We start from the raw sequence: 17,039 nt of genomic DNA on the forward strand, positions 1-17,039 counted from the left end.
CGGTGCAGATAATGGATGGATGGATGGATGGATGCAGATTCACACAGGACTAAATAAATACATGAGCGCTTTTTAGAAGAGCCCATTGGTTTGCTCGGTAGATCGCAAACTAGTAAATCCGTTAACCTTCTGAGAACTTTCGCTGTACATGAACCGATACATGATACTTAATGAACAAACCTGAGGTTAATAAATTTTAGATGAAGGCATCGCTGCTTTCTTCATTATATAGTTAGCTATGTTTGTGTTTATATATTAAGCTAGGTGATCAAGTCCAACACTGTGGGTCACACTTGCTAGAGAGTTTTTGAAATTGCTAATCAAACTAATACTCGCTTTTCTTTGGTCTGCTCAATAAATAACAAGTTTGGTAGTAAATTACTTTTGTCAGAAGTTTTGCAGTACATGGACCCGAACATGTCATAGAACCAACCAAACTGTGGTTGTTACGTTTTGGAAAAGACCATCACTGCTCTGCTCATTAGTTAGTGAGTTCGCTCGCTAATCAAACAGGTGCCCCTTCCCAGTATGTTTCTGTTTCTTTAAACAACCACTGAGATTATGTGTCTTTGAAAACGTCCAATGCGAGTAGTTAGGCTTTTGGATAGCTAATGCAATAATTATTTTTTGGGGATGTGTCTATGTTTTAACGAAGATCCACCAAAGATACAAAACCAGGTGAGGAGTATTTTTCCGCCTATTTTCGGTTCGCTCATTAACTTGCAAATTTATTAGTTTCCATCCAGGCTAATGTAATAGTTACCCTTTTCAAGAATCCATTAGTCAATTAACCCCCCCCCCCCCCCCCCCCCCCCAAAAAAAAAAAAAAAACACAGAACGAACCGAACTTGTCACGGTTGCCATTGCACCCATTTGGCCCCGCCGGTGTGGTGCCAGCTGCGGCTCGTTGACAGATTGGCTTCCCTTCTATTTAAGCTCAGTGCTCTCACTCACCCTTTGTCAGTCCGTCAACGAACCTCTGCACCCAAAAGACGTGGGTTTAGACTCTGTCCGGTTTCCTGCCTGTGTTTCCTGTCCAGTATTGTTTCCGTCTATTTTGTCCTGTTTAATATCGATCTCCAGTTTTGTGCCAGTCTAGTTTGTCCTGTTTAATTTCGATATCCAGTTTTGATATAAATCCTGTCTGTCCCGTTCTTTCCGGTGTTGACCCCATCTGTCCGATATCTGCTCGTGCAATTGGTATCAATCTCGTCGGCCTCTGGCTCCCTGTCATTCTATGCTAGACTGCTGCCTTACGCCTTCCGCCCAACGATCGCCGAATCACTGGCGTTTGGGTTAACGTGCATGACTGCCCCATTTCCCGTAAAATAAAAACTTGTGTGAGAAACGTCACGCATTTGGGTTCTCCTCCTGTTACGGTTCTTGACAGAACTGGGTTTTTTTGAGTTCTGAAAGAGACCATCATTGCTTTCCTCATTAGCTAGTTAAGCTTGTGTGCTACCTTATCTAACAAGTACCTTTCCCAGGCTGTTCCTTCTTCTTAATCAACCACTGTGTTGATGTGTCTTAAAAAAAGCCCAAAGCTGAGGTTCGTATTAGCTCGCTAAGTTGTTAGCCTGCTGGATGGATAATGAAAAAAAAAAAAAAAACTTCCCTCTGATGTGTTTATTTTAACAGAGATCCACACAAGACACGAAACCTGGTGAGGAGTTTTTTTTAAAAAAAAGCTCTTGTCGGTTCGCTCATTAAATAGCAAGCTTATTTGCTTTAATACAAGCTAATGTAAGCTTTTAAAAGGTCCAATGCTTAGAGTTGCATTAGCTCGCGATCTTGCTAAATTGTTAGCCTAATTGTTAGCTAATCAAAAAAATGACTTTCCTTTGATGCGTCTATGCTAACGGAGATAAGTACAGACTTGGCACGGAACCAGGTGAGTTTTAACAAGCAAGTTTATTATTTTCTAAGCTAGCTACCAGTAATCTATAATAACCCTTCCTGGGAATTTTTGGACCCAAACATGACACAAACACAACCAATCTCAGGTTATTAAATTTTGAGAGAGCACATTACTAGCTTCCTTGCTAGCTAAATATTAGCTTTCTTGCTAGTTGTTGTAATAGTTATCCTTATCAGGAATGTAATGGACCCAAACATGACATAAGACCAATAATACTGGAGTTTTGATGTTCTAGAAGAGCCCATCACTGCTTTGCTTATTAGCTAATGAGCTTGCTAACCTGCAGGCTAGTTTATGCAACGAGCTTGCCCTGTTAAATTTACGGATGCAATAACAGTGATATTTGACATATAAAGCCGTCAATAGGAGTGAATGAGTTAGATTGATCCCAAGTGTGTTTTTGGTGTGGACCTACTGAAACTAGCGCACTCGTGTGCAATTTGGCTAGCTTGCAGGCTAGCAAATGTTATGAGCTGCCTAATTTTATTCGCAGTTAGCCAAGTCACAGTACAATGGGACTTTAATGTGTGGAGTTGTTGACGTGTGGAAGCAAGCTAACTGGTTTTCTACGGGCCACAAAATTGGAATGTCTGAGAATTTCAAGAAGAATTTGTGGTAGGGTTGCTAATTAGCACGTAATTGGTGGGAAAATAAAACAACTGAAATGACTTGAAAGTCTTTCATGGTGTGTATGTGTTTTCTAATTAATGGCGAGGATGTCTAATGAATTATTGCGTTAAACCTGTCAAGTGCTGAATGGACCTGCCTCATTCTCGAAGTAGTTTAACTCGATAGCGAAGAACTGGTTTCACCTCAATTGACACGTCGTGTACTTAAAGGATGTTAAGTATTGTGAGGACTTGCTACATATTTGATGAAACTTCTTCATGTTTTAAAAATGAGGATTACTCTCACACATGATGGTTAGGAGAACTCATTTTTTACCGACCCAACTTGTGATTGATGGTGTAAATCTCATTTCGGTTTTGATATTTTTGGGAGATGCAGAGAAACGTTATTCCCCCAAAAGTTGTTTGGAACCAAAATGTATCTTTTCAGTATATGAGAAAACCAAGAGTCATCAGTCTTTTTGCTCGAGTAGCAACAAAATCCGTTTTTAGATATGAGCGCTCTACAGAATAGCAATCACTATAAAGAACTGATTTTCCAGCATATTGTGTGTGGCTGGGTGTGTGTAACATCATTTTCAGTTTTTATCTTTGAGGGGAACTTTCTTAGAATATAATTTTGGCATTTTTATTCTGTCATTAAAAAATAATCCCAAAATTTTATATTAATTACATTTTAAAAGATCTAATTAATCTATTAATTGCCAGAAATCCCCAAAGAAAAATATATTCAAATATGTATAATAATATTATACATACTATACTTATTCAAGGGTGGAGCTAATATGCAAGGTTACAAAAGGGTAAACATAGTTAGATATTAAAAAATGCTTTTACTCCTAACGCTATAATGTGTATATAGGAGGGAGAGTTTAAAATCTATGTGAACTCTATTTTTAATTTTGGACGTTAATGTGTTCCCTTTTGCATCGTTCATTCTTGGAAGAACACCAGAGAAGTTAAAGCACGTTGACAATGCATATTTAACTAATATTTTAGATCCAGAGTGAGGCACACAATTCTCATGCCTCATGGCAGAGGGCGATAGTGAGACCAAGGAATTTAATATGGCACTCACATCTGCCTGTAATAATATAAGTAAAGATAGTATTAGCTAACAACAATTTAAGCCAATTTTACCGATCTATTGATGTTTTTTTTAAAAAAAGCATATACACTTCGTTGAGGCGTTAAGGTAGGAAAACAAAACGTTTTTCTCTATGCTACAGTTAATGTATTGCTTACTTACTTTGCCAATCAAATGATGAATAAGATGTAGTTGTATTTTTTTGTAAATCTGACCTTCCCAGGCATGAACCTCACTGCACATCATTGGTTTGTAATATACAAGGGTGAAAGTTTAGTCTTAGCATTGGAGGGTCCATTTATTTTTTAGGTGATTACAGAATATTGTTGACGACAAGACAATGATTTCTCTATATTGGTGGGGTCGACCCCCGAAGCCCACCCCTCCCCCCCAATCGTTTTTTTTCGTTGCAAACGGAGCAAGCGTGGTTTTAAAAAACATCGGATTTCTTGTGGTAGTGGTGTAGTGAAAGGAAGTCCGTCTCTTTTTAGAGAACCGGCTTTTTCGGCTCAACTCATTAAAGAGAGCCGGCTCTCAAACGACTCACTTGCTCTGATGCATTATACAGTGGGACCTCGCTGCTTCGCGGTTCTACGGGTTCAAAGCTTCGCGGCTCTGAAAAATAATCATAATAACATAAAATATTTTTTTTTATTTATTTATTTTTTTTTTTTTTAAGCATTTTTGAAGGGGCGTCGCTTTTTCGTGGTTCCACGTTCGCGGGTTCAGAGCTTCGCAGGTCTAAAAATTAATAATAATAAAAAATAAAATTAAAAATTTTTAAAAAAATTGCATTTTTGAAGGGGCGTCGCTACTTCGCGGATTTTCACTTTTCGCGGGTGGTTTTGGTCCCCATTAACCGGGATAACCGAGGGATTACTGTATTGCGAATTATAATGTTGTATAAAGAAGTTCAGAAAAAAAGGAAGTATAAAAGGAGAAAATGAAAAAAGACAGGTTTGTGGTTGTCACTTTAATCAGTATATTACCAACAATAATTTAATGCAGGAAATGAATTCATAATTTGAATAAAAAAATGTATTATTCTACTTAATTCTATTTGCATGTATTTTTTCCTTCTACAGTGAACGTCCAAGCTACTTCATTTTTGCACTTTTTTATAATAAACCTCATTCATGTCGGGCAACTCAGTATCTCACAACAAAATGTTAATTAACAATATATAGTATATAACGAAACACATGTATAATACAACATGTTAAACTACATAAATAAACAGGTTTGAAAAAAGATATATGGTGTGAGATTATTTTGTGTTTCGTAAGGGAAAATACGACAGTTTGTAAGGGCATGGAGCCCTGGAGCTTGACAGGTATGTGCTTCCTAACTTGTATTCCACATGCTGATTAGTGTCCCACACCCCAAAGACTCTCATCTCGGATGCGCCTCTGGGCGTGTCTGTTTGGTAATGAGGACTTAATGATGCCGCGTGGCGCACCGCGCTCGCCCCCATTCGAAAGCGCGCACTTGACGAGATGACGACGCGGCGCTTTCGTGCTTCAATCCCGGGCAGCCTGACGCAGCACACGGCGGTCCCTCCTCGGGGACGGAGCACCGAGGAACCGGAGATGCGCACCGAGGAGCGCTTACAGCTTGGGAGGAGCTTGGCACGTCCGCGCACGGTGCGCACCACCTCCGGGTGAACGAAACGCGCTCGGGAAAGGCGGCAGGAAGGAAAAGGTGAGTCGGTGCGTCGAAACTTGTCACTATTTAGGTTGCGACTTGGGTCTGGATGCAATCAAACTTAATATATGAAAGGAGGAATACAGTACATGGGATTACACGTGTCAATCATGTGTTATACAGTACATTTTGGACGGGAAATTACGCACGCATACCTATCAACCTCTGTCAGTTGCTCCCCTTATTAATAATCACATTTCCCTTATTCCACGGTAATAAACCTTAGAAACACAACCCGGCACCTATTTACTCACAGCAAGACCGACTATGTAGACTACAGCGACATTATCAGCAATCTATGATGACGTACTTGTCTGTTACCAGTGACCGAGACGATCCGGACTAGAGTCGGTGCATCGAAACTTTCATTGGCACTAATAGAAGTTTGAATGCTTTCAAACTGATTGTGGACGTTTGTTGAAAAAAGAAGTACACGATGTACAGTTTAATGCCGTGTAGTTTAATTACTGGGGTTGCACGTGGGAAAATACGCAGGGGATAGGCTAAATACATTGAGTAAGAATGAGAGTGGTGTTTTAGAAAGAATGCCAGGATAAAGAAAAATGCAAAAATATGTACAAGGTAGTGCTTGTAGACTGGTTTAAATTGGAAGTGCATTTTTTTCAACAATAGTGCAATGAAAAATAGTGCATTGTAACATTAGTGCAATGAAAAGTAGCAGTATGAGGTCTCTTAAAACGAGCACCAACAGGCTCGGAGACAGTTACTTCCCCATCTGTTGTTGCACTATACCTTGCATTGCTCTATTGTCACTATTAATTATTTTTCATTGAACCGTTATTACAAGTCAGGCCGGTCTTTATTCACTACCAGGGTTGGGTAGGGTTACTTTAACTGGATTACTTTCAATTTCTTTCGGATAACTCCAATACCAAATATGCTAATAAAAGACAAAAGAAACTAAATATGAATAAAAATGATGACTCACAACACGTGGTAAGCTTTCTCTCCTGGCTTTGATCTCTTTGATCTCAGGCAAAACTAACAGAAAATGCGACAGAAAAAAAAGAAATTAAATCCAAACAGCTTGCCAACATCATTTTTGCTGTTCCATGTATTCCATTACTCCCCAAGCCTGCACAAAATTTAGTAATTTTATTCATATTTAGTTTCTTTTCTTTTATTAGCATATTTGGTATTGGAGTAATCCAAAAGTATTTGAAAGTAATCAAGTTAAAGTAACCCTACCCAACCCTGTTCTCTACCTTGTAAGTATTTTTTACTGTTAATCCTGCCAATTTTTTTGTCTGTTTTGTCCTCTTCTAAGTCCATTATTATGGTTATTTTGGAATTCTGCGTCTAATTTAGGTTCAATCAATGTTCGCTATGTTTCTATCAATGACAACAAAAACAATACAGTGCTATATTTTGTAAGGAATTTATGTTTAAGGTTTATTAAAGTATGTTTAAGGCTTGTATAAGTAACCTGTATTGTTTTGTACTAAAAAAATAAACATTTCATCAAATAATATGCTCTATAAAAATAAATAAACTTAAGTGTAACTTACTTTTGGAAGATAAGCTTCAAGAAGTCCTCCTCTATATTAGAGAGTAGCCGAAAAGAAGTGATCCAATCATTTTCTCAACCGCATCAAGCTTTCTTATCCCACTTTTGTTTTAAAAGAAAGGGCTTGCCGCTTCTTTAAGCTTTACACCAACCATATTGAATGGATGCATGAGATATTAAACCATAAAAATGTCAAATGTTCTTACCGCGCTGGAGATAGTATAGACATAGTATAGACAGTATAGAATGTTTACACACAAACTAGGGGAAGCGGATTTCTTTTTCTGGGTGGATGCTGGGTGACCTCTCACAGCGCCACACGCTGGTAGCGGCGGAAAAAAACACTACAGTAATGTCCTGTGCTCGGAAAATGCACATAATACAAAATCTAACTTACAGCAATGTCCGGGTATTTTTCGACATCCCGAAAAAAATGATTGAATATACCGTTTTGCGTAAGTCAAATGGTCGTAAGTAGGGGAGCGTCTTTATACTAACTAGTTGTTGACTATTTTATTCTCTGGTTTTCACTCCATGTGTTTTGGACAGTTCAGCAGACTGTTCAGACATCAAGACGAATCGGAGAGGGATGTTTTAACACGTTGTCAGTGTGAAGTAAAGTACTCGAGTCGCCTGCAGCTTGCCCTCTGTCGTATAAACAAAAAGAGGACACACAGGGAGTGCATACTCAAGTTTATGTCACATACATTTGCCCCCTCATTGAAGACAGCCAAACATTCTGAGCTTTATTTGATGTTCACTAGAAGGCCGAACGCATTTTAGATGCATGCGTTAACCCAAATGGAAATAGCGACACAGTTTACCTTGCATAATGCGCTCTTATCAAAATGTCAACAAAGCTGAATGTTTCTTTCTCTGAAACAAACCAGATATCCTAAAGTGGAACCATAAAAGTAAAGGAGTCACGTTGCAGATGGCACGTTATGTGGTATTTGTTTTGATCATAAATGGGGCTATTAATGCCTTGAATGTTTCTTTTTTAAACAGGGAGGGGAAATTGTGCATCTGCAGGTCTAATGGTGCATTGAAATGGCAGACATCATTATAATAATAGCCCATAAACTGGCACAGGGCTCGACATCAAACCAAGCAAGCATTTGCAATGCAGGCGAATTAATGAAAGGAATAATCAAAAAAATGGGAGCATCGTTAGTGGGCCTGTAAGAACATACAGAAAAAACCTAAACTCATTATCATCTGATGGCGTCGAGTACTGTATTTTCTGCACTATAAGGTGCACTGGGTTACAAGGCACACCACCAAAAAATGTTTTTATGTCTTATATTTCACATTTAGTGACCCTATAACTAGGATTTGCGAGACCTTTCGGTCTCCCGCCCCCCTTTCTTTGCCTAGCTGTCTCTTAAGGAGTAGAGATAGAAAGGAGAGGATCCCCAGTCCTCTCGCTCGCTCCACTTTAGTCGCCTCTTACGCAGCAAACCACGGTGGGAGAATCCTCTTACTCTCACCACAGGGGAAAAAGAAGTTCCCATACCGGGAGTCGAACCCGGGCCACCTGGGTGAAAACCAGGAATCCTAACCGCTAGACCATATGGGACATTTGTTAGTGATAGGAATTAGTGGAGAGGTGTTATAAAAGGATAGAGGGATGTTTGGCTTTCTAAGGGATGGGCAGGGCACTTGTATGATGCGGCAGGGGTAAACCAGTGAAAGCTGTACGGCCCTGCTGTTGAACAAAAGAGTGTGTTGTGTCACCCTGACCCGAGTGACATGGCCGCTTTCTTGTGTCCCGTTTCATCTGGAGGGACAAAAGCATGACCGACTTAGGTACCGAGGTGCCTAACTTGTTTGGGTGTTTGGACATTTGGGTTGGCCATGGTCCAAAAATGTTTGTGTGTGTTTTTTTGCTACTTTTTCCCCCTTTTTTATTTTCCGTGTTATTGTTATGTGTTTGTCTTGCTGTCGGTCATCCCCCTTGAGGGATATAATAATAATAATGCATTTTATTTAAAAGCGCCTTTCAGGCCACCCAAGGACACTGTACAGACAATGGAAAAAATACAATTTAAAAAGTTTTAAGCGAAATAATAAATAAAAACAAGACATAAAATCATAAAAACATAGGAAATGGAGAAGCTATGTGTTGTAGGCAGTCCTGAACAGGTGTGTTTTTAGACGGGACTTAAAAGTGGAGAGAGGTGTGCAGTTTTGGAGGTCCGGAGGTAGATTGTTCCAGAGCTTGGGAGCAGCGCGACTGAAGGCTCTGGCTCCCACGGTGCTTAGATGGGCAGGGGGCACTGACAGTCGGAGGGAGGACGAGGATCTGAGGGAGCGAGTGGGGACGTGCACCTGGAGAAGGTCGGACAGGTAAGGAGGAGCCAGGTTGTGAATGGCCATATATGTATATAGGATCAGTTTGTAGCTGATGCGATGCTGAATAGGAAGCCAGTGTAGCTGTTGGAGAACGGGGGTGATGTGCTGCTGGGAAGATGTTTTTGTGATGATGCGAGCAGAGGCGTTTTGAACCAGCTGAATTTTATGGAGGGACTTTTGAGGAAGGCCGAAGAGGAGAGCATTGCAGTAGTCAAGGCGGGATGTGACAAGACTGTGGACAAGAATAGCAGTGGTGCGGGGGGTGAGGGAAGGCCAGAGTCTGGTAATATTGCGGAGGTGGAAATAAGCAGTGCGGGTGATGGTGTTGATATGTGAGTGGAAGGTAAGCATGCTATCCAGGATGACACCCAGACTCTTGACCTGGGGGGAGGGGGACACTAAGGAGCTGTCAATGTTGAGAGAGAAATTGTTTACTTTGGATAAAGTGGATTTGGTGCCAAGAAGGAGGAATTCTGTTTTATTGGGATTTAATTCAAGAAAGTTTGTTGTGAACCATGTTTTGAGTTCGGAAAGGCAAGAGGTGAGGGAGGGAGGTGGGAGTATGGAGTTTGGTTTGCAGGAGAGGTAGAGTTGGGTGTCATCAGCAAAGCAGTGAAAGTGGATATTACATTTGCGCAGGATATGACCAAGAGGCAAGAAGTAGACGATGAAGAGAAGAGGACCTAAGACAGACCCCTGGGGTACACCTGTGGTGACTAGGGAGGGCTTTGAGGTGAAGGATTTCAGCTGGACAAACTGAGTGCGGCCAGTGAGGTAGGAATGGAACCAACTGAGGGGAGTATGGGTGAGCCCAATGGAGGAGAGTCTATTGAGGAGGATAGGGTGAGAGATTGTGTCGAAGGCGGCGCTCAAGTCTAGGAGGATGAGGATGGAGACTAAACCGGAGTCAGATGCTATGAGGAGATCATTTACAATACGGATTAGGGCAGTCTCTGTGCTGTGGCGGGGGCGGAAACCAGACTGAAAGGGCTCATAGAGAGAGTGGAGGGACAGGTGCGAGTGGAGTTGAGCAGCAACAGTTTTTTCAAGGATTTTTGAAATAAATGGAAGGTTGGAGATGGGGCGGAGGTTGTCAAAGTTGTTGGGGTCAGCACCATGTTTTTTCAGCGTAGGGGTAACAGCAGCGGTTTTGAAAAGTGATGGGACAATACCAGAAGAGAGTGAGGAGTGGATAATGGCAGATATGAGAGCAAGCAGGGAAGGGAGGCAGGATTTAACAAGGGATGAAGGGAGGGGATCGAGCTGGCAAGTGGTGGGCTTGGATTTGAGTATGAGGTTGGATAATTCAGCAGTCGTGGGTGGAGCAAAACTGGAGAAGAAGTGACAAGGAGAAGGAAATTCAGATGGGGAGGGAGCAGACAGGTTTTGATGGAGTTGGTGATGAATCTTATGGATTTTGTGATTGAAGTACTCCATTATGGAGTTGCAGGTTGCTGTGGAGTACAGGTGGAGGGGGAGAGAATTTGGTGGCTGAAGGATTTTGTTCATGACAGAGAAGAGAGTTCTTGAATTTCCTTCGTTGAAAAGGATGAGGCCGGAGTAGTAGCTGGATTTGGTTTGTGCAATTTGGTCCTTGTATTTAGCAGTATGGGTAATGTACATGTCCTTATGGATGGTGAGGCCGGTTTTCTTATAGAGTCGCTCGAGTTGGCGGTTCTTTGATTTCGTTGACCGAAGAGTGGGTGTAAACCAGGGGGCAGATGTGGAGAATGAGGCAGTCCTGGTTTTCAGGGGGGCAAGAGAATTTAGAATATTTGTGAGGCAGGCATTGTAGTGAGTGGTGAGGTCATCCGGGCTTGAGAGAGCTTCTGGGGGTGGGGAACGGTCAATAATGGATATGACCAAGATAGATAGATAGATATTTACCATACATACGGCGCACCGGACTATAAGGAGCTACAATGGGAATGTCAACAAAACAGTCAGATAGTTCAGTCAAACTTATTAACCCCTTAACATTTCGACAGCTCGCAAAGAAGTATACGTGCCTCAGACACGTCCGGGCGGTCAGTCGATCTGTCTGTCTGTCTGTATGTCTGTCTGTTTAGTATTTAGTTTATACAAGTTTCATCTATATATGTGTATTACCCTTTGTGACAGGATTTTACCGACCCAGAGAATGTGTGGGGGAGAAGAAATCACTGACTTGAATGTGTCATTTGACAGCATTTTCTAATAACGAGAATAAGAGTATTTGAAAGCAAACAGGATGAGCAATGTTCAGGTGACCCTCACTGAAATAAATGGCACTGAGGTTCATTTTCAATTTGGAGAGTTTGAGTGTGTATGGCCGCCGAGGGAAACACACGAAAAATGGTGCTTCTTTGTTCAGGATCGATACCCTGATGGTTTGGACTGTGTACGAAGAGCTGCAGCACACCGGCTTTCCGCGCACTCTGAAAAGACAGTAATTGGGAGGAAAATAAATACTCCTGCAGTAACTTCTGTTGTTTTCTATCTGTGACAGAGCCCGGACGGGCCCCAATTCTCCCTGTCTGGTGTTACCTCAGCCCTGGAGATGAAATGAGCCCCCCAGACGCATGGAACGGCAGCGGCGAGTGGGACCCTGACGAAGCCGACACGTGGCTTCCCCCCAACGGGAGCAAGGACTTCAACGATCACGGCTTCCACACGGATGTCACCAAGCACCTCGGGGTTCAGATCACCCTGATTGTGGCATACTCGCTCATCATCCTTCTGGGGCTCCTCGGCAACGCGTTGGTCATCTACATGATCATCCGTTACCGGAACATGAGGACGGTCACCAACTTTTTCATCGCCAACCTGGCTCTGGCCGACTTACTTGTGGACACACTGTGCTTACCCTTCACGTTGGTGTACACGCTGCTGGATGAGTGGAAATTTGGGGCTGCGTTGTGCCACATGGTGCCCTTTGCTCAAGCTCTAAGCGTACATGTGTCCATTCTTACCCTCACCGTTATCGCCCTGGAGCGCTATCGGTGCATCGTCTTCTACCTGGGCCAGCGTCTCACCTGGAGGGCTAGCTTCCTCATCATGGCCCTCACTTGGACCATATCGGCTGTGCTGGCAGCCCCTTTGGCTATATTCCGGGAGTATCGTTACGAAGAGATCCCGCCCATCAACTTGCACCTTGCGGTGTGTTCTGAAAAGTGGCCGCACGGGACCGGTAGGGACGGTGTCATCTACAGTTTCTCAATGCTACTCCTCCAGTACATCATTCCACTGGCTGTCATCAGCTACGCTTACATTTGCATCTGGGTCAAGCTGAAGAATCACATCAGCCCGTCCACCCGCAACGACGCCATCGCACGGCGGAAGAAGACTACCAAGATGTTAGCGATAGTGGTGGTGGTTTTCGCCATCTGCTGGTTGCCCTTCCACGTTTTCCAGGTGGCCAGCGACTTGGACCTGATTCTGGTCTTCAACGAGTATAAACTGCTGTACACCGTGTTCCACATTGTGGCCATGTGCTCCACTTTTGCCAATCCACTCCTCTACGGATGGATGAATAAAAACTATCGCAACGGGTTCTTGATGGTCTTCCGCTGCGAGGACAAGCCAGATTCTTTCCATCCAGAAGGCTCCTTTAGGACTCGTTCCATGAGGCGGCTTACGCTTAACGGGCGTAACGGGGGACACCGACCCACTGCCGTGTGAGACGCCAAGATGTTTACACATGACACCAATTGGCAGTACAGTAATCCCTCGGGGTTTTTTTTTTTTGCAGGACTTGCGTTCCAAAAAGGATCCGCGATTGATAAAACCTGCAGAGTAGAAGCATTTATTTATTTATCAAATACTCTATTATAAAGTAAAAACAACGAACAAATCCCATTTCCAGGCTGAGCCATTTGCTCAACAAATCAAAGTACAGTGGTACCTCTTTATACGAGCTCCTCAACACACAGGAATTTCGATACACCATTTTTCTTTTTCATAATTCTACCTCACTTTACGAAGGAAAATCTTGTTTAGGACCAGTCCCTGTGGATACTACTAGAGACTGCTTGGTCCAGTTTGTGAATGCACTTGCGTGTTTAGTTATACCACCAGTATTCCACATTTTTACCACATCTCTTTAATCACATTTTTAGCATCTACTATTTGTGACCGGTAGGGTGCCTGATAAAAGAAAAGCAAATTGATGACAATTGAATCAAGAAACAATAGAATAACACGAGCGCGGAGTTTGTGCGTCGATGAAGGGTTTGATCTCCTACCAGTGTCCAACGTGGTGTTGATTTTTTTCTCTGGGAAAATCCATGTTTTGGACTTAGATAAGGGAGGCATCAACAAACTTATCCACGAGGACATAGAGGAACTGACAACAGAGAAATTAAAAGAACAACAGTGAATGCAACAAACATAGGCCCTTTAAAAACAGGCAAAAAAGATGACAAACTGTGCTGTAAAAGATGGTGTGTCTTAACGTTCATTTAAAGTTACAGTTACTTAAATTTTAAGTGTGCCATAAGTTCGTACATATCCTCATCAGTCGTGCGCCGGCACAAGTCCTGTATCCCCACAAAAACTACGTGGCACCTTCGCAGCATGCTTTCAACTTCATTACATAAACTTGCATTTATTTCGTTAATATATTCTTATTTAACTCATTACTGATTTTTTAATGATTACCATATTTTTTGCAGTATAAGGTACACCGGATTATACAGCGCTACAGTAGCAAAGTCAAAATAACAAATAGGTCAGTCAAACCGTCGGACTGTTGAGAAGCAAATACTGTACGTGTCTCAGACAAGTACAGACACATTGTCTGTACGATATCACCAGTAACTGAAATATGTCACGCCACATATTTTTGGAAAGCTTAAACTCCTGGGATTCAAAATATACCTTTTCATCACAGAAACATTACAATCAGTCTGAAATAAGATACCCGAAAATATAAAGCCGCGGTTGTCTTGCAGCCATCACTTTCTATGATAATACGCAACCATGGTATTCTTGCGTCCATGAGTATAGTGAATCCAGCCGTGTAAAATGCTTACGTACTTCAAAAGACGCGATAATGCCGACAAGTAAAGCATAAAAAAAATCCACTGAAAAACATTTTTGCATCGATGCACGTTGCTTGTTGCTAGCTGCCTGTTTAGCCCCATAATTTCCGTTTACAAATAAACAGCCTAGTAAAAATTATTTTCTCTCGGCCGTAGAGAAACCGAACTTGTGATTCAGATCTTTTTGGGCCAATTCCAGGCTTTGTTTTAGCCCACTTTAGCCTATAGAAGCCTGTAAATGCTAAAAACTTCCCACTTACTCTACCTCCGAATGACTTTAGCCAATAGTGACCGATTTGTTAGATGATTGACACATGAAACGTTGGTATATATATCCCAGCATGCACCACGCTCAACTTTGCCTACGGGGGAAAATCTAGTCAGCGGCTGCTTAATGTAGTTGCAAGACTTGTTGCGACTCAATATTGTTCCATAAATAAGGAGCACCATATCATAAGTCAGCTTTTGAAAAAAACTGAAGGCTTTTATGTACAGAAAATACGGTGATTACTTTTTGAATGTGTTTTTAGTGATCAGGAATATGTGCTTTATAGCTATTTATGGTTCATTTGTACCTTTTTGGGAGGACTGGAATGGGCCAATTAGTTTTTATTGATTTCATGTCGTTAAAATCTGTTTGTTACACGAACAATTGAAGCCATGAACACGATCCTGAAACGAATTAAATTCGTATGTAGAGGTACTACTGTACTGTACTTTATAAACATTTTTTTATAAATAACTTTTGTACTGTCAAATTATAATTTTAAAGATAATCTTGCTGCTATACTGTATTGCACTTTAGCTTTGAAAATGATTTCAGGACAGAATTCTTATTTCAGATTATATTTTGTCGCCATCATCTGAACATTATTGGGAAAACAAAAATGTGCCGTAAAAATTATTTTCCTTCAACATGGGGTTTTGGGATTTTTAAGGGTTATTGATCTATCTTCGTTATTCATTATCCATTATCCGTTATCGGTCAGTTCATAATACGCTACAAAGCCTAGGAGCCGGGACACTTACTCTCAGCCAAAAGGCCAAGCTAAGGTCCTAGCCCTATGTTGAGCAGTCCATGTTTGTTGGCGATAGAAAGCATCTTCCTTTGCATTTTGTTGTGTTTTTTGTAGTCCAGAGCATTTTGTTTACATGATGGTTTTTAGAGAAAATTGACATTTAACAAGATTTACGTGTACATAATGAAGGTTCGTCAAGCTGTTTTACGTACGTTTACAACTAAGACCGCAATGTTATTGATGCACATGCAGAAAGAGGGGAGGCCGATTCTTTAGCCAATCAGAACGCAGAACACAATGCCTGATTAAAAAAAACTGTGAAACGTGAACCGGGATACAGCAAGGGATTACTGTACTGTGGGTTATTTTTCAATAGGACTGGAGAATGTTTGTCTTTGAATGTTCTGAACTTACATGTCAGCAAAGTAATGTTGCATGAAAGGCGTAATTATCATTTAAAGGCCAAAGATGTAACTATTCATATGAGACATCAAAGAGCTGCATAAAAAAAGGAATATTAATGTTTACCACTATTACACAATTAAAGGCAGAAGATGTTGCTAATTTTCTATTATTTTTCTTATTGTACAATACTTGTATTTGTTTTTTTTCAGCAACAGAAGAAAAATACTTGAGGCATAAACAAAAAAATTCTGAAAAATAAAGTATTTGAAAATTATGTTCACTTACAATGACAAAACTGCATGGATTAAGTAAAAAACGTTCGTAACAAGACAAAAATTAAGAATATTTTTCTAACTTAAACATGGAATAATGACACTTTACATGACCCAATAAAATACTACAATAAATAAAATAATAAATAATACATTTAAAAACTGAGAAAACTGCATGAGAATTAAGTTTAAAAAATGTTTCCCAAAAAGATGCCAGATAACTCATCATTTTTCTCATTACAAGAATATTTTTTCAACTAAAACTAGAAAAAAATGACACTTTATGTGACCCAATAAAATAGTAAAAATAAACAACATACTGTAACTAATATGTGAAAAAAGATGAAAACAACTCTTATAATTCCCCCAAAACAAATTGGAGCGATTTTTGAAGGGACAGTGTGTAGTATTTGACCACTATATGGCGTTTGTGTAGATAGATAGATAGATAGATAGATAGATACTTTATTCATCCCCGTAGGGAAATTCACACTTCCAGCAGTCTACCCCGTTGTTTATTAACAGATGAACATGATGCCCTAGGGGTGCTTGTAGCGAAGTGGATGACATCACGCCAGTCCAAAAATTCGACATCCCTGCGGCAGATGGAAAACTTTTCTTTGTGAAAATCCAGGGATACACCACCTTGTGTTAGCAAGTCCGCCTCCTCTCCGATTCCCCCGGCTTTCGTGTCTCTGTTTAGCGGCGTTGAAGCCGGATTGCTCCGGGTAGCTCCGGGTGGCTACACGTTAGCGTCCGGAATGCTAAACGTGAGCCACGTTCCGCAAAACACAGCAACTGCGCTCCCTGTGCGCTTCGATGTTTTCCACCAGCACTCGATGATCTTATTTGGTCGTGAGTTCGCATTTACCATGATTACGGATGGTACCGAAGACTTATAACGCCGCTAGCCGCTTCGCTAGCTCCGGCTTTTCTTCCACGATAGGCCCCTTCATCACGCCGGCAAGATAATTTTTCAGGGCAAGGAGTTGAAATTCCTTGAATACACGCATTTTTTGTGCGTTAAAACCCATGTCCATAGGATAGAAGTAATCCATAGCGCAACTGAAAATGAGTGCTAAGAGGAATAATACAAACTAC

General features: G+C 41.2%; 1 protein-coding gene and 1 non-coding gene across 2 annotated transcripts; one reads left to right on the top strand and one right to left on the bottom strand.

Annotated features, from left to right (window-relative positions):
• Positions 1–5,124: 5,124 nt before the first annotated feature.
• On the top strand, positions 5,125–16,298 carry npy7r (neuropeptide Y receptor Y7). The gene is made up of 2 exons (XM_088343432.1): positions 5,125–5,335; positions 11,710–16,298. Exon 2 carries the CDS (start codon positions 11,766–11,768, stop codon positions 12,879–12,881), a length of 1,116 nt encoding a protein of 371 aa, XP_088199558.1. The 5' UTR covers positions 5,125–5,335; positions 11,710–11,765; the 3' UTR covers positions 12,882–16,298.
• trnae-uuc (transfer RNA glutamic acid (anticodon UUC)) lies at positions 8,374–8,445 on the bottom strand. The gene has a single exon. It is a non-coding gene; the product is annotated as a tRNA-Glu (tRNA).
• Positions 16,299–17,039: the final 741 nt, after the last annotated feature.

The sequence above is a fragment of the Urocampus carinirostris genome, chromosome 9 (genome assembly GCF_059441175.1).
Source record: "Urocampus carinirostris isolate Australia breed hairy pipefish chromosome 9, RoL_Ucar_1.0, whole genome shotgun sequence".
Lineage (NCBI taxonomy): Eukaryota > Metazoa > Chordata > Actinopteri > Syngnathiformes > Syngnathidae > Urocampus > Urocampus carinirostris.